Genomic DNA, 26178 nt, shown 5'->3' on the forward strand with positions numbered 1-26178 from the left:
TCAAATAGGCAAGCACTCAGCTTTCAACACATTGTGGAAAGCCTGGACTGCCTCCAATATTCACATTAGCTTAGGTCTTAGCAACACTCAAACCCAATTCGTGGCATTAAAGAAGCAGTTAAGCAAACGGGTCAGTAATTTGTCAGCACAGCACACTGGAGCAGAGTGCCCATCACACACAGGGAGCAGGGACGGACTCCAGGCTGACAGCCACAGCAAACCAGCTGGGTTGTGAACACAGCTCCTGGCTGTTTGTCCAGCAGAGATTTGATTAATGAGGGTACAACACCTTCTACCCCACAATCGGTCTCCTGACACCAAGGGACAAGCGGGATGCTCGCGGTGGAGGCAGACACCACAAGGAGCCACAGCAGTTCCTCTCATGCACAGCAGGGAGCACAAGGCTCATCTCACTACCCACCATAGAGCTCTGAACAGTACGTCAAAATTATCTAAGTCAGCAGCAATCACTTCAGGTTTGCAGAAAAAAAAAAACCCAAAAAACACTCCTTCCCAGGTAAACAGCCCCAAATCCCGAGGAAAGGCAGAAGATAAAATCCTTATCTTCCCTTCAGGCAGCAGCACCTGACCACAAAGGAAGTTACCCCAAAGCATCTCTGCTTTAGCACAACCCAGCATGGACATGGACACACCAGCACCCTAAAAGAGGATCACCCCTTGTAAAGCTTCTGCCTGAGAAACATCAAACCCCTCCACTGAATCAAGTTAAACTGAAACCCAAAGAACTGAAGAGCATCAAGTGTGGCAAGCGAGCCCCTGCTCCTGCAGCACACACCGACGCTCTGAACGGGGCCGTTTGTTCTTGTCAAGGAAACAATTCAGGCACGGCTGGGCTGTGCTCCTGCAAGGCTCGGGCCTCACTCACCTCCCGCTCTGCTTCACTCGCAAACAAGCCTGGAGCACCGAGCTGGTTTTACTTTCAAATGACCCCTTGCGGATCGTTCAAGGAGGCTGGTCTAAACTGAACTTCACATGGAGACGGGAGCATTAGCCCAGCCCACGCCTGGCACTTGCATTCCACCCCCCAGCTCGTCATTAGACGCGCACGATGTGAGCCTTTCCTCCAGCTACCCACCACACGGGTAAAAACCACAGGAAAGCCAGACCAGGGAGAAGCAGGAACACGGACAGCTCGCACCGTGCCTTCAGCAGGGACCTGAACAATCCCTGCAGAACTCCAGCCCGTTTACGGCTATTGGCATTTCTTCGGCGCTGAGGGCTGCGATCTTTGGCTTTTGAAATGCTCAGAGCTGTGCAGAAAATCACGCAATGAAAAGTCAGTGCCCATAAAGGAGACAGAGGACTCCTGCAACTTTATTCGAATAAAGGGAGAGATTGTCCACTGAGGTTTTCTCCCTCACGGGTTTTCCTTCTCTCTCGGTTTCAGAGGGCACAGCCTCCTTTTAGCCTAAACTCCCGGCCGCATGTTGCCCTCCTCCTTCCCCCATCAGCTGAGGGACTCGGAAGGTGCAGCCCTCCCGAACCGCCTACCACATATTCCCCCTTTAAACACGTCATTTTAACCCCAAAGATCAGAAAGGCTGAGTTTGTCTGTTTCAGGAGCCAAACTGTCTGGTTTCTCTAACAAACCTGCGGCTTGAAGTTGGGAGAGACATTAAGAACCATTTAAAAGAATTAACACCCATGGAATTGTTTGCAAATGCACGAATATCAGAGCCCACCACCAAAGAAGTGAACATTTAGAAGAGTGACACAGGTAAGGCTAAAAGCGAGCTGAAGGCTGAGAGAAGAGACAGAGCGCGCTTTAAGTCATCTTTATAAAGAGCAGCTGGAGTACAGAAGCTCAAATTACAAAAGTATTGCCAGTCATCTTTAATAAAAAGGAGTGCCGCATCAGGCTGCCTTGGCCTAAGGATGAAACTCCGCATTCTACTCCCGCTCCTGGTAAAAGAACCACTTCCAGCGGGAGGCAAAGCTTTTCCCGAGGAGTCTGCACTAGCGAGACAAAATAACCCGGAGCAGCCAGCCGAACGCCCCACCCGCTCCTTCTCCTTTAGCCTCCACGACTGGCAGCACCAGTCCGGCTCCAAACGGGCACAGAAACCAGCGAGAACACAGACAAGCCTTTCCACAAGAATCCCTTCTGCTGGAGAGATTTTAACCCTAGACTGTCAAGGATATCCTTGGGATACTGCAGTCATGCTGGACACAGGGTGGGGGGATCCTGCAGCACTGCAACCCCTTGTAGGAAGGGGCTTGTAGCGCACCCTCCCCTCTCCTAAACCTGAAAATAAAATACTCCTTTGAGAAGAGGTCTCCAGAGCACTCAGAGCCTGCCCAAACCACCCCCAAGAGCCTGCAGAGGATGGTGGAGGAGTTTGCAAACTGGAGAATCCACCAAGTGCTTCTGTCAACACTAAATCCTAGGGAAACACCTGAGGCAGCACCCCCAGAGCCGGTGCTGCTCATCATCCCCAGCCAAGACGAGCAACTCCAGAGCCCAGGGAGGATTTGCTGTCCCTGCCCCGCCTGGAAGGGTTTGGCAAATTCAGCACAGTGCCTCTCCAGGCTTCCCTAGCAGGCTCCACACTGCAGCTACAAACTACAAACCCCCTCTGCTTCCAGTGGTGGGCTCTCCTGGCACCATATGAACACCCTGGGGTGTAAGCAGAGACCCAACAGCCATTCCATCCTGCTATACCTCACAATCCCAATCCAGAGGCACAGACAGTTTTATCAGGGGATAAACGAGTCAATGGAGAAGCTGATCCAGCTGACAGGTGCTTTAAAGCCACCAGGAGTCAAACACCACTTCTTAACACCTGGTAAGACACCCAGCCTCTTAAGAGAGTTGCAAGTTTCTACAGAAGCCCCTGGAAAAGAACCAAAGGAGAAGGACAACTCAGTTCTTTGCTGCAGGCTCACAGAGCAAATGATTGTGAGATTGCAGGTTAAGTCCCTGGATGTCAGAAACACAGACCCAAGCAGCATCATACACAGACACACAGCAAGAGGAAGCTCAGGCAGGAGAGCAGTCGTCCACATCCTGACTCAACCAAGAGCTTCCAGGCAGGAAAATTCATTCCCAACAACACTGAGGCTTCAAGGAGGGTGTTGAAAGGCTCCAGATCCCTCTTGCAACCCCAAACAAACACATGGCATTGAGAAAAGGAGCGCCAAGAAACAGGGAGGAGCTGCCCTCTCTCAGAGTAACAGAGCACAGCAAGCCTTACCACCACGGCAGAGAGCTCTTGTTTTCCTGCTGTGCATCAGGAAGCTGGCAGGTCCCTGGAGCTCCCACCCCACCAGCCCCAAGCAGAGTTCACCTGCAGGAGGGGCCACTCCAGGCAGCAGCACTCAGTGCTACAACACACACCTGTGCAGCAAAACACCCCAAAGATGTCCAAGGCAAGGGGAAATGAGGAACCTCCGAGGCACACACACCTGCAGGAAACCTGGAGATAATGAAATCCCAGGGCTAGGCAGAACCTGCAGCATCACAACAGCACTAGCACAGGATTAGGGTAGCCTAATCCTTAGGGAAGTCATTAAACACAGCCTGGCTGCCAGGATGGCCAAGATGTGCGTTAGCTCCTGGGGATGCTGGGGAGCAGGCAAGGCTCATCCACCTCAGCTACAATCCAGCCTTTGCTTTTTACATCTTCCATGGAAATCTCACCCAGGCAGCACCATGCTGATGCCTAGAGGGGTTCTGGGAGCTGTAGCTACAGCCAAGAGAGCCTGCAATCCCAAGGCAAAATTTAAGATGCTGTTAAAATGGTGCCCATGTCAACATAACCAAGCTGAGATGGCTCCGCACTTCAATAAAAGGGAACTCAGAAAATCCTTTATTGTTGGTATGTTTTGCTTCCCAAATTTAAGTCAGCTACACCCGTGCAAAACACAACATTGGTGTAACTGTTTCCACCAGGCACACACTCCCACCCCAGCTCATCCCAAAAAGTGTTAGGCAAGGCCACGCAAGCTCTCCCACCATCAGCAAGGCTAACGACCAGCAGCTGTCCTGGGGTTCAGTGAGTAGAGACATCTTGAACACACCTGGTTTGAATTAAGACTGGTCTTAATTCACAGGGGAGCACTGACTTCAGAACAACTCCAGTTTTGCCAAAATCCCTTTTTTTAAAAGGCATTTCACCATCAGGGCAGCTATTTTTTTTCTTTTTTTTTATTTTTGGTGGCATCACTCACCAGCAGCTTCGTACATGAGCAATACCCACAGCTGCCTGTTGCAGCAGACTGTCAAAGCTGAATAAGGTTTTAATTGGTTTTGGGAGACTGTTCCAGTTGGGACAAACTGCAGGAAAGTAACGGGGTCCTGGAGCTCTTCCCGGAGCCCAGCTGTACCCCAAGTCCCTCATCAGCACTCCAGGTGCCAGCACACCTTGTTAGCCCGTAACACAGGCACCACTAATGAGCGTTAATTGGCTTCAGCTGGGGAACGGCAAAGGGTAAAAAAAAGAACTTGTTTTTCAGCAGACTTGTCTCACTCAGAAGAATCACCTTTGTCCATACTCAGTTATGAGCCGAGTCTCCTGTGTCACCCCTCACCCCAGCCAGACACTACATGGAGCTTTCAGTTTGGTTTACAAATAAAACAGCATCTTTGGTCACCTTTTACACTAAAAGAAAAAAAGCAGCTTAGAAGTGGCAAAAATACCACTTGCATGAGTACAAGTGCCCACTCTAGCCAAAATATACCCCACCATGCACACCTGAGCCCAGCTTCATCCCCCTAAAGCCCCGGGAAGGGTGGAAGGGCAGGTTGCTAGGCTAGGCAGCGGTTCCGTGGCGTTTCCCTGAAGGCAGGGTCAGTTGTGCTCCCTGAGCTCCACCAGAGCCCGTGTTCCCCGCGGGTACCTCAGCAGCAGGGCCCCCTCGAGGCCAGTCCGAAGGGAACGGGGATCCCATGGCAGCGCTCCACCGGCACGCGGGGCGATTCCCGCAGGGCCGCCCTGAGGGCTCGGTGTCCCGCTGCCCTCTTCAGGCAGGTGGAACGGGCGGGAACGCCGCCCCCGGCAGCTCCACCGCGTGGAACCACGTGGCGGGGCGGCCTCGCGAGGCGGCACGTGCTCGCACTTACCGGCGGGAAGGCCATGGGCAGCACTACGGACGGACAGAGCGGTCCCGAAATGCAGCACGGACGAGCCAAACGGAGAGCGAGGACACCGAGAGCGGCGCAGCCCCTCTACCGGCCCCCGGCTTTTATGGACCGGGCCGGGCCGGAGGCGGGGGCGGGGGGGGGTAAGGGCGTGGAGGGAGGGGCGGGGGTGCCGCTGAGGGGCGGGGCTGCTGCGCATGCGCGCAGCACGCGACGGCCGCGTGGCGGCTGCCCCGCCGCCATCGGGCGGTTCCCGCCACAGCCCCGCGGAGCCGCCTCGCCGTGAGGGGAGCGGGCAGCCGCGGGTTGACGTGGCGTCACGCGAGGCATTCTCTCAGCCCCTCTGAGATCGGCACTGTGCTGTCCGGCTTCAACCACTCTCCTAGGGACGCCTCAGCGCTGGCAGCAGCCACCTGCAGGATGTGACACTCGCTCTGCCCCCCGCCGTGAGGGGAATGGGATCCCCTAGGCGTTAAATTGAGGGCCCCAAGGGCAGGCTTGGTGTCACCATTTCTTCACACATGGGCTGTGGTGCTCACTCAGCCCCTCAGAGGGGATGGAAGCCCTGAGCGGTTAAATCAGCCCCGTCTGAGTGCAATGGGGTGGTGGTGGCACTGTGGTGCCCAGCTGTAGCCCCTCAGGTCATCTCAGTACCAGAAGCTCTCCACTCATGGGCTGTGGTGCCCACTGAACACCTCATGAGGGAATAGGACTCTGGAGGGGTTAACTCAGCTCCCCTAAAGGGAGTGGGATGGTGGTGGCACTGCCCAGCTGGAGCCCCCTGGGGACATCTCAGCACTGGCAACACTTCTTGTTCCTCTGAGGGGAGCGAGACCCCAAGGCCAGTGACGGGAGTTCAGGACTTAAATCAGCCCCTCTGAGGCGTCTAGGATGGGGATGGTAGCGGTTCTGACTTTTGCTTCGGTACCTCTGGGGCCACCCACCACACAGAGGCTGCGTGTTCACCGGGTGCCCTTGTGTGAGGATGTGCAGAAAATCACATTCTGAAAAGTCAGTGTCCGTAAAAGAGATAGAAGAATCCTATAACTTTATTAGAATAAAGGGAGAGATTGTCCACTGGGGCATACACCCGTGGGGTTTTCTTTCTCTCTCGGTTTCAGAGGGCACAGCCTCCTTTTAGCCTAAACTCCCGGCCGCATGTTGCCCTCTTCCTTTCCCCATCAGCTGAGGCACTCGGAAGGTGCAGCCTTCCCGAACAGCCTACCACATATTCCCCCTTTAAACACGTCATTTTCCCCCAAAGATCAGAAACTCAGGCTGAGTTTGTCTGTTTCAGGAGCCAAACTGTCTGGTTTCTCTAACAAACCTGCGGCTTGAAGTTGGTAGAGACATTAAGAACCATTTCGAAGGCTTTCATACCCGTCCCCTCACCCATGGAATTGTTTTTAGATACATGAGCACACATCTTTCCTGTCAAGGGGAATGGGGTTCCCCAAGAGCAGCCTCAGTGCTGGCAATTCCCACACACAAATCACAGGCTGTGATGTACACTGAGCCCCTCGTGAGGGGATGGGACCTCCAAGGGCTTAAATCAGTCCCTCTAAAGGGAATGCAATGGTGGCACTGCCTGGCTGGAGTCCTTCTGAGGACCCTTAGTGCCAGCAGCATTCCATGCACGGGCTGCGGCGCTCACTGTGCTCCTGATGGATGAGACCCCCAAAGGGCTCTCAAATGACCCCCCCCCATGAAGGCAATGTGTTGGTGGCAGTGCCCATCTGAAGCCCCCCAGGGACACCTCAGCACCAGCATCTCTCCACACACACAGGTTGTGGCACTCACTGAGCCCCCTCTGAGGGGATGGGGCACCCCATGACTAAAAGAGGGGTTCCCCAAGGGTAGCCTCAGTGCTGGCAGCTCCTACAGATGAGCTGTGGCATTCACTGTGACCCCTGTGAAGGGATGGGACCCCCAAGGGGTTAAACGAGCCCCTCTAAGGGGAATGGGATGATGGCACTGTCGTGCCTGGATGGAGCTCTCCAGGGGATACCTCAGGGCCAGTACCTGTCCCCTCACTGGCTGTGGTGCTCACTGAGCATCCCATGAGGAAATGGGACCCCAGAGGGGTTAAATGAGCCCCTGTGAGGGGAATGGCATGGTGGTGGCACTGCAGTGTCCATCTGGAGCCTTCACAGGGACACCTCAGTGCTCTCAGCTCCCACACACAGGCTGTGGTGCTCGCTAAACCCACTCTGTGGGGAATGGGATCCCCAGGGGCTAAAATCATGCCCCTAAGGACTCAAATCAGTTCCTCTGAGGTACTGGAATGGTGGCAGTGCTGTGGCTCTCAGCTTCACAACCCCCAGGGCCACCATAGTGCCAGTCACTTGCCACACACAGGCTGGGTGTTCACTGAGCCCACTCTGAGTGGAATGGGACCCAAAGGGGTTAAAATGGGTTCCCCAAGGAAAATGGGGTGGTGGCAGTGCTGTGGTGCCTGGCTTTAGCCCTTCCAGACCCCCTTTGGCTCCAGCAGCTCTCCACACACAGGCTCAGCACTCTGGGCTCCCCTTGGGAGAATGCGTCTCCCAAGGGCTTAAATCAGTCCCCCTAAGGAGAATGGAGTGGTGACACTGTGATGCCTGGCTGCAAACTCCCTCCCAGGGATGCCTCAGTGCTGGCAGCTCCCACACACAGGCTGTGGTGCTCACTGAGCCCCCCATGAGTGAATGGGACCTCCAGGGGGTTAAAGTGAGGTCCCCAAGGGCATCTCTCCGCACACAGGCTGCGGCACTCGCTGAGCCCATGAAGGGATAGGAGCCCAAGGGTTAAATCAGCCTCCCTAAAGAAAATAGGGTGGTGGCATCATTGTGCTCCCTGTGAGGCAGCTGCAGCTCCAGCCCCCGTCCTTATGGGAATGGGCTTTTTCCCTATGGAACAAGCACTTGACACGCAGTGGTTGCTGCTGCTGCTCCAGCCAGGGATTCCTCACCCATCAGAAAACACAAAGGGGTTTTTTTCATCTCTTACCCGGAAAAAGCAGAAAGCCCCTCACCCTTTTTGTGGCAGCGGAGGCGGTTCTGGATTCAGACCTTCCCGCGCGTCCTTTGCTCATCCTCTGCCTCTGGTGCCGGGCCTGACTCTGTGCTGAGCTGAGCTGCAGCTTTGGATGGAGAGAGCCAGTGCTCACTGAAATCCCACCCAGCCTGTGCTGGGAGGAGAGATCTTAATAAAGAGTCAGATTTCCTTCTTTTTTTGTAATCCCAGTTTGGAGATGAAACGCCTCCCCGAGCTGGCCCCAGGAATCCCTCCAGTGACACTGCAGAACAGACCCAGCCCTGACGTAGCAGGTATTTCTGCGGTCGAAGCATGAGCAATTCTGCCTTGAATAAATAGCTGGAACCCTCCCAAAACTCCTCAGATCCCTGCTCTGACGGAGCACCTCCTGCCCTGGGGGGTTCACTCCCACACCATGTGCCAGGTTTTCTCCAGGACGCAGCAGCCACCCACCCCTGGGACAATCTGCATGTTTCCACTCAGCTAAGGGATGGCTGGTCCCCCGCTGTCCCCTGTGGCTGCCCCGGGGAGGCTGGCAGAGCCCGGCATGGGGGGAATCTGGAGTTGATGTGCCCACAGAACAGAGGAGGGAAACAGAGCACGTTGGAGAAGAACTTTATTGGGAGATGCTGGACATAATAAATAAGGGTTACATCGGGAGATGACAGTGAGGGACTGGGGCCACACTGTGCTCCATGGGGGCTGGAACTGCTTCTGCCCTTCCGAGTAGGACACCTCCCTGCATCCCATCTGCTGCATCCTGCTCCTTCCGCCCAGCAGCAAAGCTGGCCTGAGGGCCGCTGCCTGCCACCCCTTTTGGGATTGGGGCAGGGAACAACCTGGCAGAAACAGGGGCAAGGGAGTGTTTTGGGGAGCAGCATGGGGCAGAAGGGGTGGGAGGGCAGGGCCATGGGCGCAGCAGAGCCTGGCTGTCACTGTGTCAGGGCCTGGATGATGTCCTTCACCAGCATGGTGCCGATGACCATCTTCTCGCTGTTGATGGTCAGCTGGGCCGTGGAGCCCTCCCGCCGCTCCAGGGTGATGAGCACCAGGCTCCCGCTTGTCACCGTCTTGGCTGCAAACCTGTTGGGTTGTAAACACAGGGCTTCAAGGCAAGCTGTCCCCTGTCACTCTCTGGTCCCATGGGATGCTCTGGTGGGGACAGGCAGGTGCCTGCCACCCACGGCCGCTGTCCCATTTGGGTTCATGCAGGCTCCTCATCCTAAAGGAAGCCCTGAGTGTCCCCCTGTGATTCGGGTGGGAACGGAGGGGTGACAGCGCCTGCCTGATCCAGGTCTGGGGGCGCAGTTACCTGTACTCATTGCTGGCACCGCAGGGCACACGGCCCACGTTGGCAGCTGAGGTCACTTGCTGGACGATGGTGTGGTCACTTCGGCATTTCTCAGGCAGCGTCAGCTTCTCTGTGATCTCGCTCATGCCCATCAGCTTCCCTAGAGCAGGCAACAGAGGCACCTGCCTGTCTCTGGCCACACACCCTGCTGGGCCCTGCTTTGACACGCCCAAAGCAAGCCCACCAGCTTGAGTTCAGGTTCCCCATGACATCCTGAGCTGGCTGGTCTGCTTGCTCTTGGTTCAGCATTCAGTGGAGTTGGGAAAATCATTCATAACCCTTCCTGGGCTCATCCCATGTGCCTGCCTGGTGGCAGCAGCCACATCCCTGGGGATGTGCTCCTCTGGATAGTGGCAGCAATGGGGCCAGGTGCTACAGGGCACCAAACACCCCCTACTCAACACTGCCACCATCCATGGGGTCAGGGTGGGGATGTGCTGATCCAGAAGCATGGGGACACAGGGTGTCATTCACAGACACAGTTCTGGGAGCGCCAGGGTGACATGGGCCCTTCACACTTTGTGGAGACCCAACAAAGCCACCCTGGCACCAGGGTGGTCACCCCAGCCCACAGGCTGGGGGTGCAGGGGGGGGTGAGGGGAGCAGAGCTAGTCTAGGGGCCAGCTGAGCAGCCACTTACCCTCACCCGGCCGTGCCAGGTGCTCTAGGGCCACAGCGAGGGCGGCAGAGGGGACAAAATTGGGGGTGAGTGTCAGTGGTGGGTGCCCGTGCAGCACTCTGTCGCCATCCCTGGCCCCACTCACCCTGCTCCTTCTTGAACTCGTTCTCGCTCATGAAGACAGGGGCCATGAGCTCCCCCACGGGTGGCTGGATGGAGACGTAGAACTGGCGCGTGTGGGTGCTGGGGAGACAGGCGGGTCAGAGGGGCATGTGCTCCGATTATGTCCCCTCTCCATGTCCTGCTTCCCATCCCTGCCCTGGGCAGGGGTGACTGCTGAAACTGTGGCACAAAAGGGCTCAGGAATGGGGGGAACCTGTCAGGCTGAACCTGGAGCTGCTGCTGCCTCCTTGTCCCCTTGCAGAGAGGCCTGTGCATTTCCTGGTGTCCCCCACCCACCCCACACCCATCTGACTGTCTCCTCCTTCCCCGGAAGGACTCTGGTGCCTGTCCTGCTGCCCTCCATCCCCTCATGCCCTGCTTCTGCTCTTGCTATGTCTCCTGTCTCTTGCTGTGTGGAGGGATGTTGATACCTATCCCACTTTCTTCATCTCTGGAGCACCTGATGCCCTGAATCCCTGGCAACACCCATCCTGCCCTGCCCGGCGCCAGATGCTCACCACAGCTGGAAGTTTGCTGCCTGGGTGGAGTCGCAGAAGTCGATGCCCATCACCACGGTGGCTGTGTCCCCTGGCGCCAGGTGCTCTGGAACCACAGGGCTGCCACTACATCCCACATTCCCACCCAACCCCTGTCCCCACTCCCCCCTCAGCATCACGGCCACGCCGTGTCATGCCATACCGATCTCAGGGAACTCCTGTATCCGCATGCCGGACAGTGGCTTGGGTTCGTTGACCCGCAGGTTCTTCACCTCGGTGTCGGTGTTGTTGGAGATCTGGATCTGCACGGCCACCATGTGGGGGTCGCTGGGGAAGGGCCGGCGGCTGAAGCAGTACTCCACCGCCAGCCCCTCGCCCGCCATGCGGTGCAGCAGCTCGTAGGTCTTCACCGCGCTGAACGCCGGGCTCAGCAGCTGCACCAGGGGACAGCGGGGGCTGCTCAGGGCTCCCTGCAACCCCTGCAGCTGGCAGAGGGCCCAGGAGCCACCACAGGTGACAGGAGGAGGCCTGGGACCTCCCCAGGGAGAGCACGGGGGACACTTACGGTGGGTGTCAGGGAGGTGTCGGTGAGAGTGAGGCCCTCCAGGTCAGTCACCAGGCTGGTGGAGATGATGCTGCTGGAGGGGATGGGTTGGGGAGGAGGCGGAGTGACTGCAAGGTGGGGAAGGGTGAGGAAAGGGTTAACAGAGCTCACAGCCCCATGGCTGTGAGCATAGCCCCATGGGGACACTCACACAGGACAGTTCTAGTGGCTCAGCTCCATGGGGACAATAGCATGGGCACAGGCCCAATGCCACAGCTCCATGGGGACAAGCACATGGGGACAACCATATGAGGACAGAATGGTGGCATAGTGCCATGGGGACAACTCCATAGGGACAGCCTCATGAGGATAGCCCCATGGGGACAGCCATGTGGGGTCAGCCCTGGTGGCACAGTCCCATGGGGACAGCCACACAAAGACAGCCCAGTGGCACAGCTCCATTGGTGCAGACACAACCCTGTAGGCTGTCCCTGTGCACAGCCACACAGGGACAATCCAATAGGCACAGCTGCCTGTCCCACAGCCATCCTCTGGGGACAAGGACCCCTCACCACACCTGTTCTTGTCCCAGCTTTGCAGCTCCCAAAGGACCCATGGAGTCCTGATGGCACTGGGATGACTGCTCATGCCTCAGTTTCCCCAGCACCACCACCACAGCCATTTGTGTATTCCAGGCAGCCACTCACAGTCATCCAGGTCAAGCAGGGAGATCTCCTTGGAGCTGGCCTTGCTGCTGGGGGGCTGCAGTGGGGCAGAGATGGGAGTTCAATAGGGGGTCCAGGTATCCCTGTGCAGCCCCCATCCCAGCCCATCCCAGCCCTCACCGCCTTCCTTGGCTTGGTCTCTGCCTCGGAGCCCGAGTCGGAGCCAGAGGAGCTGCTCTCGGAGGTGCTGGCCTCTGATGAGGTTTCAGCACGGCCTTTCCTCCCCTGCGGGGCCTTCTTCTTGGCCTTCTTTGCCCCTTCCTCCTCCTCCTCTTCCTCGCTGGGGCTGCAGGGAGAGCCCAGCTCAGGGGGTTGGGGTGGGGGTTTCACTGGGAGCATCCCCCTGCCTTCCCAGGGCGTACCTGCCTGCAGTCCCCAAGACTGCCTTATGGGAACCTTCCTTGTCCTTCCTCTTTGGCCTCTTCTCCTCCTCCTCCTCCTCCTTGTCCTCCGACTGCTCCCCGCTGTCGTCCTCCTCCTCTTCCTCATCTTCCTCCTCACTGCCAGAGCTGGAGCTGCCAGAGCTGCTGCTGCTGCCGTTCTCTTCGCTGCCGGACTCGGGCTCTGTGGGGGCACAGCTCAGCCTTGCTGCTGTGTCCCCCCACATTCCTCCATCTCCCATTTCATCTCACTACATCCTCCATCCTCCCAGTGCATCCCCACACCTGCTGCTGCCTTGCCACTGCATCCTCCCACTGCATTCCTGGATAGTCCCACTGCCCACCACTGCCTCCCTCCACATCTCCTGCCATGTCCCTCCCATGATGGGGTGTCTCCACTGTCATGTCCCCTGTCCAATGCCCCACCATTGTGGGACCTGCCTGATGGCCACAGTGACCACTGCCCAATATCTCATGCCCTCAGGTCCTCACCACTGTCTGCCGACTCCGTGGGCCCTGACTCGCCCTCTGAGTCAGAGTAGAAAGGCTTCTCCACTTTCTCCTTCCTCTTCTCCCGGCTGGTGCACTTGGTCCACTCAGGAACCTGCTGGCACAGGGTTGATGGAGCAGGGCCATCCCCATGACTGGGGGATCCAAACACCCACCCTTGTCCCCCCATCCCCAAGCGGATGTGTGAGCACTAGAGAGGGAACAGGGGCAGGTGAGCAGTACCTAGGCACCTTCTGGGGCTCTTGAGTCAGTGTCCCCACCTTGGCCCCTCGTCCCCCATGCACCCAAGGTGCTCCACACACCTCCACATTCCTCACAGAGGGGTCAGGGGCCTCGTCTGGCCAGTCAGGCAGCTCCTGGTAGCCCACAGCCTTGGCGTTGAGCAGATGGGACAGGGAGCCCAGTTGGAAATGGTCCCGATCTACAACAAGGTGAAAGGAGGCAGCAGCTCAGGTAGAGCCATGCAGCATTGTGGTGACAGCTTGTGCCCCATGTCCCAATGCCCTGTGACCAGGGATGGGTACCTTTGAAAGAAGATTCCAAGATGGGAGCCGGTTTTTGGGCCAGGAAGAGCTTCTTGGCGTATTTATTGAGGGCCCCGCTCTTCTCAGTGGGCACAATGAGCTGGCGGATGAAGCGAGCCCGGTCACGGATGTCATAATTCTGGTCGTACTTGGCCAAGTTGAGGACGTACTGGGTCAGCAGCTTGCTCTGCAGCAGAGAACATGCTCAGGGCTGGCCTCTCCTTCCCTGGCAGGGAAACCGAGGCCCACGCTGGGATCACATCCCCGGTACCTGCTTGGAGTTGGTCAGGTAGAGCTTAGCTGCCAGATTGATGACCTGCAGCTTGACAATGTCCTCCTCATTGGTGAAGGACTTGGCCATCTTGCGCAGCACATCAGGTGCGATCTTGGGCACGTGCTCGCAGTACTCGCCGATGAGCCACAAGATGCTGGCCCGCGCCATTGGCACCTGTGAAATGCCCCCAGACATGTGGCACTGCTGCCATCCCCTGCTCCTGTGGGTCAGCAGCACCCCAACCAACCTGGATGTTGTCAGTGAGCTTGGCCATGTGCTTGATGATCTCGCTGTGCTGGGCCGGCTGCATCTGCAGCAGCTTTTTGATGACCACCACGGATTCAGCCACCACCAGCTCTGTGGGCAGAGACCCAGCCTCAGTTGGGTCCTGCCCTGAGAGCGATGGAGCTCCCATTTCACCCCTGCTGTGTGTACTCACCATCCCTGTTGGAGAGCAGCTGGACCAGGCCATTGAGGCAGGTGTCCCGCACCTTCCCTATGTTGGTGGCACAGCGCCCGATGGCTTGGATGGTGGCTGCCACAAAGTCCTTGTCCATGCTGCGGATGTAGGTCTGCACATGAAGGGCACACATGACATGTCACCCATGTGCCAGTGCTGGATATCCCCCCTGGCAGTGGTCACACACTGGGGCCCTTTGGAACCGCTGATGGGGTTGGTATGGCCTCAGCCCACTCCTCCTGGAGGGGTCTCCTCTGCCCCCTCCATGGTGGTGGTTTGGCACCAAGAGCCATGCCAGGGTGGCAGCCTCAGTATGGCCATGGCTTACCTGGAACTCTCTCAGGATGGTGGAGATGTTGGTCTCATTGGCCAGGTTGGTGAGGACCTCCAGCTGTGGAAATGAGGAAGAGATGAGCGACATAGGGGCATGGTGACAGGGCACAGGGGTCTTGATGTCCCTGTGTCCCCAGGGCATGAGGACAGCTGACCCAAAGAAAGGGCTCAATGAAGCCCCAAACCCACTCCTGACAGGTGTTTCCAGCTCACCTTGAGGATCTTGATCTGTGTGGGGTCCGTTGAGCGGATGTAGAAACTTTTCAGATAGGGCTCAAACATCCCCTGCAGGTACAGCCAGAGACATTAGTGTCATTTTCTGGGTCAACAGGGCCAACTCCTCCCACACCAAGTCTGAGACTCACCCTCCGCTTGATGGACATGGTGGCCACATTCTGTAGCACAACATACTGCACCTCACTGTGGGGACAAAGAGGGGACATGATCACTGGGGCAAGGGTCAAACACCCTCAGCAAGTCCCTGTGAATATGGGCCAGGACCCACCACCAGCCTGGTGCCACCAAGATGCTGTCACCCCATGTCTGGACTGGACCAGCCAAAAAAGGCCTCCAGCCTGATGTCCCTCAAGGGATGGGCTTTTTGGGGGTCTCTCAAAAAGGGTCTTGGAGCTCCCCACGGGTTCCAACAACTGGGGTGGAAGGGTAGGACATCACCACAGCCGAGGTGCCACAGACCTGTGACTCCGCAGGAGCCGTACCAGCGCCTTGGCAATGACTCCAACCTCTGCCTTGGGTGCCAGGTGGAAGTAGAGCTGTGCCACGGCCATCACCACCTATGGACACACACCCAAGTGTCACATGGTGGGAATGGGGGACACCCTGAGGAATGGCCATGTCCCCCAGCCCCATTCTCAGCACTTGGAGGTAGCTTGACCCTGAGGACACCCATTTCTGGGTGTTCCTCAGCCATCCCAGTGAGTCCTAGCCTGTGGGGACATCATAAGCCCAGACAGATGGACACCACCCATGGCCCTGGGGGAGGAACAGGGTGGAGTGAGGGTCTCACTGCGGCGTTGCGGCTCTGCAGCAGGGGCTTGGTGTTGCGCAGGAGGAGGCGGTGGTCGGGGTCCATGACGTAGGGCTTGCGCTTGGCCAGCGAGGCTGCCTCTGCCTTGGCATCCTTGGCGTCCTCCTCCTCAGAGCCATAGAAAGCCTTCTCAGTGTTTTCCTCCAGCAAGGACTCCTGCTGGCAGGTGGGATCATTTTCATTCCCAAGAACACTCCCCCTTCACCCCACCTCCCCACGGGCTCCCAGGACATCCCAAGGCTCCCAGGGCATTCTGAACTCACATTCTGGTTGGGGCTGAGGAACTGGGTGCGGGCGTAGCGGGTCAGCATGTTGATGATGACCACCTGCCCCCACTCCTCCACATCAATGAGCAGGTTGCAGAGCTTGCGGTAGTTCTTGTGGATGAGGTCTATGCGCTCTGGGCAAACCTCCTCGAATGCCATCACCACGCTGCCAGCCACCAGCTGCAAAAGAAAAGCTTGGGGTGACTTCCTGGAGTGGTGGGATCATCAAAAAGATGTTGGTTTGGTGGGGATGGTGGCATCTCCATACGGGTGCTGGTTTGGTGGGCAGCCCTTCCATGTAGGGATGCCAGCTCAGTGGAGTTGGTGAGGCTGTTGGCCCAGTAGGGACAGCAGCACTCCCACAAGGATGCCAGCTCTCCAGGGATGGCTTCATCCCCACAAGGACACTATTTTGTGGGAACATCTGCATTCCTGTGAAGATGCTGGATCAGTGGGGACAGTGGCATCCTCATGTGGATTCTGTCTTGCTAGGGACAGTGACATCCCCACAAAGATGTTGGTTTGGGAGATGGCTGCATCCCTTCATGGATGCTGGATCAGTGAGGACAATGGCATCCCCGCTGTGGGGGATGGCTGCATCCCCAAGATGACACCAATTTGGTGAGAACACCTCCATCCCCATGCCTTGTGCCCCATGAGGGCACAAGGCCAGTGATGTTCCCAGATTTAGGGGTGAAGGAGACACAGAATCCTGCTCACTGTGGTTTTGTCAGCCAGCAGCTTCTCGATCACTTCGATGAGCTGGTCCTTCTGGTCTGAGTCGAGGCTGTGAGGGAGGAACAGGGCAGGTGATACTGGATCAAACTCCTCCCCATCCCTGCCTGTACCAAGCAGCCAAGACCCTTATTGATGTTGCATACAGGTAAAGGTATTATAAAAGAAAGGTCTTATAAAATATGGTTTAGGCCCTATTACTCTAGCTAAGCTAGCAGTTAGGTTGTAACTTCCCATGTGAAAAATCACAAGAGTGAAAGCAGTTAGCATAACAAACTATTCTAGTAAGAAAACCATTTGCACCTGTAATAAACAAGAAATCTCTCCCATGGGAACCAGTGAACAAAATATGTAAACTAACCAAAAATGGAGAGATTTGACAAATGTACACCCTAGCCATTTACTGACTAATAAACTGAGTGTCAGTGTATTATTAGCCAATTAGATCTAACACAGTGCCTTCTGATATTTCCTACAAATATCAGCTTTGTGACTAAAGAATTGGCTCTTCTGCATGAAGAAACCGAGTCCTGGCTGCTTTATCACAACAATTGGTGTGCCTTACACAAAGCAGCTGATCCCCTGCCCGTTACCTGTACAGCTTGGGGATGGCATGGGCGGCTGTCTTGCGCACGTACGGGGACATGTCCGAGGCGGCCTCCTTGATGGCCAGCATCATGATGGGCACGATGATGGGCACGCGGATGCTGGACAGGACCCGCAGGGCGCTGGCACGGATCAGCTGGTTGGGGTCCTGGGGGGACATGTGGGGGGCTGCAGTGCAGCTGTGGGAGGCTCAGTGCTCCTCCAGACCTCCCCTGGGTCCTCAGAGCAGCCCACCTTGAGTCCTCGCTGGAAGGTGGAGATGGAGAGCAGGGCTAGATCCTGCTGCTCCTCTGCGTAGCGCACCAGGTACACGTACACCAGCTTTTTCACCTGCAGGGTGAAGGTGCCACCTCAGAGCCCCCAAACTCCAGCCAATCCCCAAAAACAGGGAAAGTGCCAGACCCTGGCATGCTGCCAGGGCCACCCAAGACCTTCCTCACCTCAATGTTCTTGCAGGCAACGTTTTTCACCACAGCTGGGAAGAGATCGGAGGCGTTTTTACCACGGGCAATCATCTAGGGGGAAAAGAAGTGGTGTGACACTGGGCAGCTGGCACAGCAGGGGCTGGTACAGCGTGAGACAGCTTGGCACCAGCAATGTCCCCACCAGTGACAACAACACCCACCGCCACAATCCTCTTCATGGCCTCCAGCTTGAGTGAATCCTTGTTGCTGTCGAGCATCTCCTTGAGATCATCATGCCTGAACCACACCAGGAGGAAAAAAAATACCATTTTCACATTTTTACCTGTTTTTAGTCTTTTTTTTTTTCTGCTTCCAGCCTTCCATCAGGCTGGCAATCCAACCCTTCATCATGAAATATTTATGGGGACAGGAGTTGGGTTACAGCAAGGTGAAAGATGAACCGGAGGGACTGGCATGGTGCTAGCACCCAGTGCCATCCTCATCGCAGGCACTGGGACAAGAACCCTGTCCCATCCTGGCTGTGGTTGTCACCCTAAACCATAGGTGCCCATCACCAGCTCCATCCTGGCTTGGCTGAGTGTCCCTTGTCCCCTCATGGCCATAGTGGCATAGATGTGCCAGCACACCCCAATGCAAAGTCCTTCCCTGGTCCCCTCCCTGGACTGGGAAAATGCCACCAGCCTTTAGTAAAGTTGTTACCACTGTCCTCTTTCCTAAGGGACACTGGTCACCCCCTACACTGGGGCCCCTGCAAGGCTGCATCTGAGGGTGACACCCATGGGACAATGCTCGTCCAGAGCCACCAACACCAGAGGGTCCTGGGGGCGCTCCCTGGGGGAGTCTTACCGCGGCGGTGGCCCGGTGCCAGTGTCCCCTGCGGGCTTGGTGCCGGCGAGTGGCCGCAGCTCATCGGCTCGCAGGGCGCTGTAGCAGGCGGCTTGTCCAGCCTCGGGGGCCAGCACCGGGCTTGTCACCTCCTCGGCCACACCAGCACCCTCTGGTGTTTTCGGCCAGCCAGCCGGCACCACCGGCAGCTGCCGCAGCAGCTTCTGCACTGGCGGCAGGGACATCATGGCTGTGACAGGCGGCAGTGGCCCTGGGGATGGTGACAGGGCTGTGGCCCCGCTCCTCTGCCCAGCACAGTGGGCTGAAACCTGATGCCGTGGTTGGGGTTGGGTTGCAGCCTAGATCAGGACGCAGCTCCCAGTGGGTGAGGCCACCTTGGGATGTCAGGTCCAAAGTGACATCTGACCTGCAGCTGGGACCTGGGGACACTGCAGGGAGCTCCTTCCCCAGTGCTGAGTGGCTCAGTCCTGGGCAGGGAATGCACATCATGGTGGGACACTCTGCCTGGGTGGTAGGGTGGCATGATGGGGCACCCGTGGGTGTCCAGCCTGGGAGGTGGGATCACACTTGGTGCATTTGTCTTGTCCCATGTGCCATGGATGCCATGGATGGCTCACAGGACTGGTGACAGACCTGGTGTGGCTCTGGCAAAGAGCAGCATGCAGATTATAGTGACACTATGGGTGTGGGGGACACTGTGGGTGTGAGGGACATTGCCAGGAGGTCAGGGGTAAGGGGACACTGCCGTGAGGGCGGTGACACTGCCAGAGTGGGAGGCACTCATGGCAGATCACTGAGGTAACCTGGACAGACGGGGAGACACAGCCAGGGTGTCAGGGCTGGGGGATGCTTCCAGAGTGGGGGACATGCCAGTGGGGGTCAGGGGACACTGGCAGACATGGGAGCAGGGGAGTATTTCCAGGCTGGGAGTCATTGCCAAGGAGGGATCAGAGAGGGGGAGACTTGGACAAACTGGGGGACACTGCCAAGGGCACATGGGAGGGACAAATACTCTGAGATGGGGACACTGCTAGTGGGTCATGGATAGAGGGCACTGCCAGACTGGAAGACACTGCTAGTGGATCAGGGCTGGGGGAAATTGTCATACTGGGGACACAGCCAGGGGTAGGGAGTGTCACACTGCAAGGGACACTACTAAGGGATCAGGAAAGGGGGGGACACCATGAGATGGGGATACTGCTGGAAGGTCATGGATGGAGGGCACATCCAGAGTGGGGGACAGTGCCAGGGGCTCAGGACTGGCAGGACACTGTCATACTGGGGGACATTGCCAGAGTATCAGGGGGAAGGGGACACTGCCAGGGGTTCAGGGAAGGGGAGACCCAGTGAGATGGGGACACTGCCAGCAGATCACAGATCAGGGACACATCCAGAATGGGGGACACTCGGCAGCACAAGGGAGGAGTACAGGGAGAGAGGGGACACTCCCAAACGGGGGACATTGCCAAGAGGTCGGGATGGGGGACACTACCAGGGAATCAGGACAGGAGGGACATTGTCATATGGGGGGACACCACCAGAGGGGCAGGGATGGGGAGGCCCTGCTGGGCTGGGGGACACAGCCGGGGTAGAGAGCGTGATGCTGTCAGACGGTGATTCAGTGATTTCCTGCTGGGGCAGCAGGGAGCGGGGGACAGTGCCAGAGTGGGGGATACTGACATGGTCAGGAGGGCCAAGAGACATTCCTGCAGCTCCAGGAGCACATCCCCCGTTCCTCTTCACCCCTGTCCCCCGCAGGAGCCTGTCCCACGGCAGGGTGACATTCCCAACATCCCACCCTCGATGCGGTGGGGGGGTGTCAGCTCAGGAGAGCCACAGGAGCCAGCAGATCCCGTGGGGGGAACACCGTGCCCGGGATGCCCCAGCCCGAGGGTGGGAGGGAGGTTCAGGGGGGATCCCCGCACATCTCCCCCAGCCACACCATCTCCAAATCCCGCGGGGTTCCCACCCTCTCCGGCCTTTGCAACCTGCAATGACGGTGGCGGCGGCGTGACCGCATTCCCTGCCCCATCCCTGTCCCCATCCCCATCCTTATCCCTATCCACATCCCCATCACCATCCCCATCCCCGTCCCCGTCCCTGTCCCCTCGTCGGGGGCCGCCTCAGCCCGCCTCGGGTCCCGCATCCCGCCGAGCCCGGCGGCCAAGGCCTCAGCGGCGGCCGCCCGGGCCGGCTCGCCCTTGTCCCCTGCGCCCGCATTGTCCCCACCTCTTGTAGTCGGAGGAGAAGATGCCGCCGCTGGCGGGGTCGTGGCCGTACTCGGGCTCGCCCAGGCTGGAGGAGCCGCCCTTCTCCTCGCCGTAGGCCGGGCTGGCGGCCATGGCGGCGGGCGGGATGCGGGATGCGGGATGCGGGGGGGACGCGGGAGGGAACTGATGTCAGCGCGGGCGGGGACGGGCCCGGCCCCCGGACAGCACCGACCCCGCCACACCGGGAATGCGGCCCGAGGGCAGCCCGGGTGCACCGGAGGGGTCCCTGCGGGCCCGCACCTGCGCGGCTCTGGGAGCGGGACACGGGGCGCCTCAGCAGAGCAATGCTGGGGACGCGGCTGTGACACAGTGACAGCCACTGGGCTCACAGCCGCACACATACCCGTCCAGAACCACCAAAATCTATCATTATTGCAATAGGCATGACTGTGTATGGTTATAATTAGATGTGTTTAAAATAGATTACATTATAGTAAAGAATGCTATATGTTCGGCTGTTATAATATGTATTATTAAATCCTACTGTATTACATTTTATTATTATTTTAATGTAATACAGTGTGCAGTATACATAATATACATTTATTCATGCATTACATATAATTTATAGACTCTATTACATGCTGCATACTGTATACCGTATATTGCATGTTATTTGTTACATTACATTATAATACGTTACAGATTTCATTAAGTATGCAATACTATATATTTGCTATATTCAATGGCATATCTATAACATACTGTGTTATAGATAATCCATAAACCATTCTACAGTTTATATATTATATAATATATGCAGTATGTTATATATGCTATATGTTTTGCTATATGTTATATTATATTGCAGATTATATGAATTCTATTATATAGCATTTAATGTGGTACATACTACATATTGTATTATGTATTATCTACTATATTATAAAATTTAATATTTTATGATCTATATTCCACATGGTAGTATATGTGATGTATGATATCTAAATTATTATATATATTAGGTATGGTATTAATTTATATTATTCTTATAGATATTGTAATTTATACTTAATATTATTATCAATAACATGATAGGAATGATATACTAGATATATGATCATATATTAACTATACTACAGATGTTAAATACAAATATTATTGTAGATATGACTATGATGTTTCATATATATATATTTTATATATATATATAAATTATATCAGTCATAAGTTATCATTATTTATTATAGTTGAGATTCTGTTTGCATTTCTTTGATTTTTCCCAGGTACTTTATACTATTGGCAGATATTCCCATTATTGTTTCTCCAGGCAACTGACCAGCCCTGGAGCTGTGTGGATGGGGCAGCACTCACCCCATCCCACAGGAATGGGGCAGCGAGGGAAAATGGCCATGATTCAGATTGCAGAATTGAATATTAATGGACACCAATTAATCTTTAGCACAGAAGCACACTCACTCCAGCCCTCCCAGGGCCCCCAGCCCTGCTTGGAGCTCAGACCTTCCTGGAGACCCCAACCCTCAGAAGACGCAGAGAAGATTCCCCCTTTCTTCCCCCGCGCAATAAACAGTGATAAAATCCCACTGGACATTCCCTTCTCCCAGCTCTTTCAGGTTCCCTTCCCAGGGAAATGCTCCAGAGCCTCGGTGTACCCTTGTGGTGTCTCTCCAGCGTGTCCCTGTGTCTCTCATCAGGGAGAGCCCAGCACAGACCCAGCACTCCCCTTCTGGCACCAGCACCCCCATGGGTTGGTGATGCTCCCCCTCACTGCAGATACACTCCACCTCATCAACCGGACCAGTAACGAAGAGCTTGACCAGGACTGGACACAGAGCTGACCCCTGGGGTACACCTGATGCAGCCTTTTGGCCCATTTCCAACCCAGCAGCCCATGGAATATTCATTTTTACGCTCAAAATTAAATGTCAGCAGTGGAAGAGGCAGATGATTGTCTCAGGAGGCCACAGGGAGCAAAGAGCAGCCTCTCCCTTCAAGGGGTGTCAAGGTGGGACATGCCTTGACAGCAGCTTCTGGGAAAAGTGAGAAAACAACAAATCAAACAGGCTTGGCACAGGGTTTCCATGCAACTGTTTATTGCCACACAGGAGGACTGGCAAACCACTGGTGCAGTTCTGGTGCAGTTCTGGTGCCCAGGGGAGGACGCTCCAGCCCCACATATTCCGCATTGTGGTGGTGTTCACAGGGGTCCCAGGACGAGGGAAGAAATGAGAATCTTGAATCCATGCTTCAGAAGGCTGATTTATTATTTTATGATATATATTAAAGGAAAATTATGTATTAAAACTATACTAAAAGAATAGAAGAAAGGATTTCATCAGAAGGAATGAAAAGGAATGATAATAAAATTCTTGTGACTGCTCACAGCCTTGACACAGGTGGCTGTCATTGGTCATCAAGTAAAAACAATTTCACATGCTGGCTAAACAATTCTCCAAATCACATTCCAAAGCAGCAAAACACAGAGAAGCTGAAGCTTCTCAGCTTCTCAAGAGAAATGATCCTGGCAAAAGGATTTTTCATGAAATATGTCTGTGACACACCATCACCTCCATCACTGCAGCGCTGGGGACACCTGGGAAAACAGGAGAGGTTTGGTGACACATGGCTGGAGCAGATGCCAAAGCACCCCAGGCTGGTGACACCTGATCTGAGGGCGGCACCCACCATGGCACCAGCCAGGTGGCCCAGCCCCAGGAGGGCGAGGGCGAAGTGGATGCAGTTGCAGGAGACGGCGTCGTAGTCCAGGGGCTGCTCCATGGCCGCGCGCACCCGGCGCTGCAGCGCGGCCACGTCCAGGGCAACCCTCCTGCGCAGCACCCGCGCCCGGCCCCGCGTCCGCAGCAGGTGCCTCTTGCTGTGCTTGGCCACCACGCCCGATGGGGACACCCCTGAGCTGCCTGCAGGGCAAACAGGGCTCTGTACCCCGCGTCCCTTCCATGGAGATGTCCTTCCATGGAGATGCCCTTCCATGGAGATGTCCCATGCCGTGCCAGCTCCCAGGGCTCACCTTCCAGGTGGATGATCTCCCCGTCGCCGCAGTAGATGCCAGCGTGGGCGCCCCACCAGCCAGGGCCCCCCGAGGCCAGCGGGAAGAGGAAGAGGTCCCCAGGCTGGGGCTCAGCCACCCCGTTGGGGACGATGTGGAAGTGTTGTCCCAGCAGCCCCTCGCAGAGGAAGAACCCTGCCGTGGTCACTGCCCCGCTCACTGCCTGGGGACCCAGCTGTGTTTCAGGGCCACCGGTGCCCTGGGGACACCAGCAGTGTCACTGACCTGCTGGCTCATCCCACACCATTGGTGGCTTAAACACAGCTTGGGTCTCAGGTCTCCATGGATGGAAACCCTTTGGGAAGGCGCTGCCTCCTCCAGGTGCTGAGGCACCCATGGGTGCCAAGGAAAAGGCAGGGTGGGCAGGACTTGGCTCAGTTGTGCCAGGGGTGAGATGGCAGTGCAGGGCACAGGGGCAATGCCAGCACTTACCTGCCTGGAGCTGCTCACCTGGAGGGACAAACACCTTGCGTCAGCCCCAGTGGCACGTGTGGCGTGGCTCAGCCCTGGCCTGGGCTGTTGCCACCCCCTGCCCGAGCACCTGGCTGGGGTTCTCATGCCAGCACCCCCAAACCTGCCATACCCAGGAGCCCAGCCAGTGCCAGGGCTGGAGGAACAGCCAGTCCAGGGCTTGCAGGGCCTGAAGGAGGGAGCTCACCTGTGGGGAGAGAGGGCAGGGCAAGACGAGGACCCGTCCCCTTCTGACCCCTGTCCTTTGCCACCCCCATCTCTGCCAGCACAGCCCAGCCCCCCAGGCCACAGCCTGCCCCCCCAGCCCAGAGCCAGCACCAGGCAGGTGCCAGCTGTGGGGACCAGGGCCCTGGGTACCATGGCAGAGGGCTGGGATCACCTGCTGCAGGTGTCCTTCCTGCTGGCTCCCCCTTTACCTGGGCGAGGAGATTCATCTGCAAGGAGAAAACACCATGTCCAGGAGTGGGGACAGGTACCCCATACCTGGGGGTCTACTCTGTCCCCACAGTTGTGGTGACACGTCACCCCTCAGGGCTCGTTCTGTTCCCTGCTGCCTCACCTTGGTCACCTCCAGGGTCCCCTCGGTGCTTCCCGAGCTGCCGCAGCTCCCAAGGTGCCCGCGGGGCAGGAGCTCGGCCCGCCCCCGGCACGGCGGTGGCTCCTGGCGGTGGCACACGGCTCTGGGAATGTGCCCCGACCGGCTGCACCGTGGCACCGTGCCCATCCTGGAGGGCCAGTCCCCAGGGGACAAACCCAACCTGGTGTGACATTTCATCCACAAACTTCTTGGGTGACCCCAAAGGAGGCAGGAAACAGCCCTGTGGCCACAATGCCTTGGTAACCACTGGCCACCGGGCTTATCACAAATCACCTCTGGGTGCCAAAACCCTCTGGCTCTGTGAGGCCATCAGCCTGTGCCCGGCCCCATGTCCCAGGGATGGCCACCAGCCTGTCCCCAGCCCTGTCACCCCAGAATGGTGCATGCCCGGGGTCAGCTCCAGAGTCACATTAAACTTTAATCCTGGTGCCAGGGGTCAGTGAAGGCTTTAGCAGGGCTCAGGTGGGTGACTGTCACCCTCTGTCATCGGGCAACCTCCAAAGAATCATTTATCAAGGAGCCTCCAATAAACAAGAGCTAATTACAGGTGAAACCCGAGCCTGGCCTGGGCCCAGCTCAGTGCAGGCGGCCACATTAACCCTTCCCAGCCACCTCCGGTCCCACAGCCACCCTCCTGGAACTTCATGTCACCTTTTGTTGGCCTTGTCCCCTTCTGATCTCCGCCATCCTCTCCTGGTCTCTGTTGTCTTGCCCACATGTACCCATCACATCCTTCTCATTCCCATCCTCCCCTCTCAGTCCCCAGCGTCCCATCTCAGTCCTTACCATCCCCTCATGATCTCCATCACCCTATTGCATCCCACTGCCCCCTCATGATCTATGTCACACCTTCCTGGTCCCCATCATCCTTGCATTGTCCCTATTGCCATGTCCTGGTCTCCATCATCCCTTCCTGGTCACTGCTGTCACCTCCTGCTCTTCCCATTTGTCGTTGTCTCAGGGTCACTATCTAAACATCCAGGTTCCCATTGTCCCCTCATGATCCTCATTATTGCCTCCCAGTCCTCATCACCTCCTTCTTGTTCCCATCACCCCCTCCTGATCCTTGTTGTCACCTCTTGGTCCCCATCATCTCCCCTCCTGCCCCATTGGCTCCTCTTGGTCTCCATCATCCCCTCTGGGGGGATGCACCCCTCGATCCCCAATATCTCCTCCTGGTTCCCATCATGTTCTCCTTGTCCCCATTGTCTCCCTCCTTGTCCCCACTGTCCTGTCCCATTCCCCACCACTCCATGCCATCACCAGCAGAGCAGGACTGCCAGGACAGTGGTGCTTCCCTGGGTCACTCAGTGTCCCCAGCCAAGCTGTCCCTGGCCAGGGTGCATCCACCAGCTCCCCACAGCCAGTGGGATTAGGGTGGCTGCAGCCC

The 26178-nt window shown here is 56.7% G+C and overlaps 3 protein-coding genes across 8 annotated transcripts in view; all 3 read right to left on the minus strand.

The window, feature by feature from the left end:
• The window catches only part of CPEB1 (cytoplasmic polyadenylation element binding protein 1), a 33647-nt gene extending 32695 nt beyond the window's left edge, over positions 1-952 (minus strand). The window contains exon 1 of one of the 3 annotated variants that reach the window (XM_063169331.1): positions 887-952. The gene's annotated coding sequence lies outside the window, so the exon portion shown is untranslated. The remainder of the gene's footprint in view (positions 1-886) is intronic. The other 2 variants (XM_063169333.1, XM_063169332.1) reach the window with 2 other exon arrangements.
• Positions 953-8715: 7763 nt separating this feature from the next.
• On the minus strand, positions 8716-20813 carry AP3B2 (adaptor related protein complex 3 subunit beta 2). 3 transcript variants are annotated; one of them, XM_063169339.1, is made up of 27 exons: positions 20651-20813; positions 17776-17851; positions 17591-17665; positions 17385-17480; positions 17138-17298; positions 16530-16596; positions 15807-15989; positions 15523-15702; positions 15192-15289; positions 14861-14915; positions 14709-14780; positions 14491-14553; positions 14142-14274; positions 13950-14059; positions 13700-13876; positions 13429-13615; positions 13207-13325; positions 12887-12998; positions 12377-12578; positions 12135-12300; positions 11997-12051; positions 11311-11417; positions 10948-11179; positions 10767-10851; positions 10232-10329; positions 9429-9567; positions 8716-9199 (listed from the first exon to the last, which is right to left on the minus strand). In XM_063169339.1, the coding sequence occupies exons 1-27, from the start codon at positions 20761-20763 to the stop codon at positions 9049-9051; spliced, it is 3312 nt and encodes a 1103-aa protein (XP_063025409.1). In that variant the 5' UTR covers positions 20764-20813; the 3' UTR covers positions 8716-9048. The 3 variants fall into 3 exon arrangements, with proteins under 3 accessions (XP_063025409.1, XP_063025408.1, XP_063025410.1); XM_063169338.1 differs by having other exon boundaries at positions 17385-17471; positions 17582-17665; positions 20651-20812; XM_063169340.1 differs by having other exon boundaries at positions 15523-15699; positions 20651-20811.
• Positions 20814-22898: 2085 nt separating this feature from the next.
• Positions 22899-24828, minus strand: LOC134425493 (uncharacterized). Of its 2 annotated transcripts, none has more exons than XM_063170162.1 (7): positions 24750-24828; positions 24607-24624; positions 24303-24377; positions 24152-24169; positions 23681-23882; positions 23338-23570; positions 22899-23245 (listed from the first exon to the last, which is right to left on the minus strand). In XM_063170162.1, the coding sequence occupies exons 2-7, from the start codon at positions 24622-24624 to the stop codon at positions 23225-23227; spliced, it is 567 nt and encodes a 188-aa protein (XP_063026232.1). In that variant the 5' UTR covers positions 24750-24828; the 3' UTR covers positions 22899-23224. The 2 variants fall into 2 exon arrangements, with proteins under 2 accessions (XP_063026232.1, XP_063026231.1); XM_063170161.1 differs by having other exon boundaries at positions 23681-23918.
• Positions 24829-26178: the final 1350 nt, after the last annotated feature.

The sequence above is a fragment of the Melospiza melodia genome, chromosome 15 (genome assembly GCF_035770615.1).
Source record: "Melospiza melodia melodia isolate bMelMel2 chromosome 15, bMelMel2.pri, whole genome shotgun sequence".
Lineage (NCBI taxonomy): Eukaryota > Metazoa > Chordata > Aves > Passeriformes > Passerellidae > Melospiza > Melospiza melodia.

Coding starts and splice junctions, on each gene's coding strand:
- AP3B2 (XM_063169339.1), bottom strand. CDS start 20,763: ATGGCCGCCAGCCCGGCCTACGGCGAGGAGAAGGGCGGCTCCTCCAGC. Junction 14,916..15,191: donor CGGCTCCTGCGGAGTCACAG/GTCTGTGGCACC, acceptor TTGTCCCCACAG/TGAGGTGCAGTATGTTGTGC. Junction 9,200..9,428: donor GGTGCCAGCAATGAGTACAG/GTAACTGCGCCC, acceptor ACAACCCAACAG/GTTTGCAGCCAAGACGGTGA.
- LOC134425493 (XM_063170161.1), bottom strand. Junction 23,571..23,680: donor GGAGATCATCCACCTGGAAG/GTGAGCCCTGGG, acceptor TTTGCCCTGCAG/GCAGCTCAGGGGTGTCCCCA. Junction 23,246..23,337: donor GCCACCTGGCTGGTGCCATG/GTGGGTGCCGCC, acceptor CTGTTTTCCCAG/GTGTCCCCAGCGCTGCAGTG.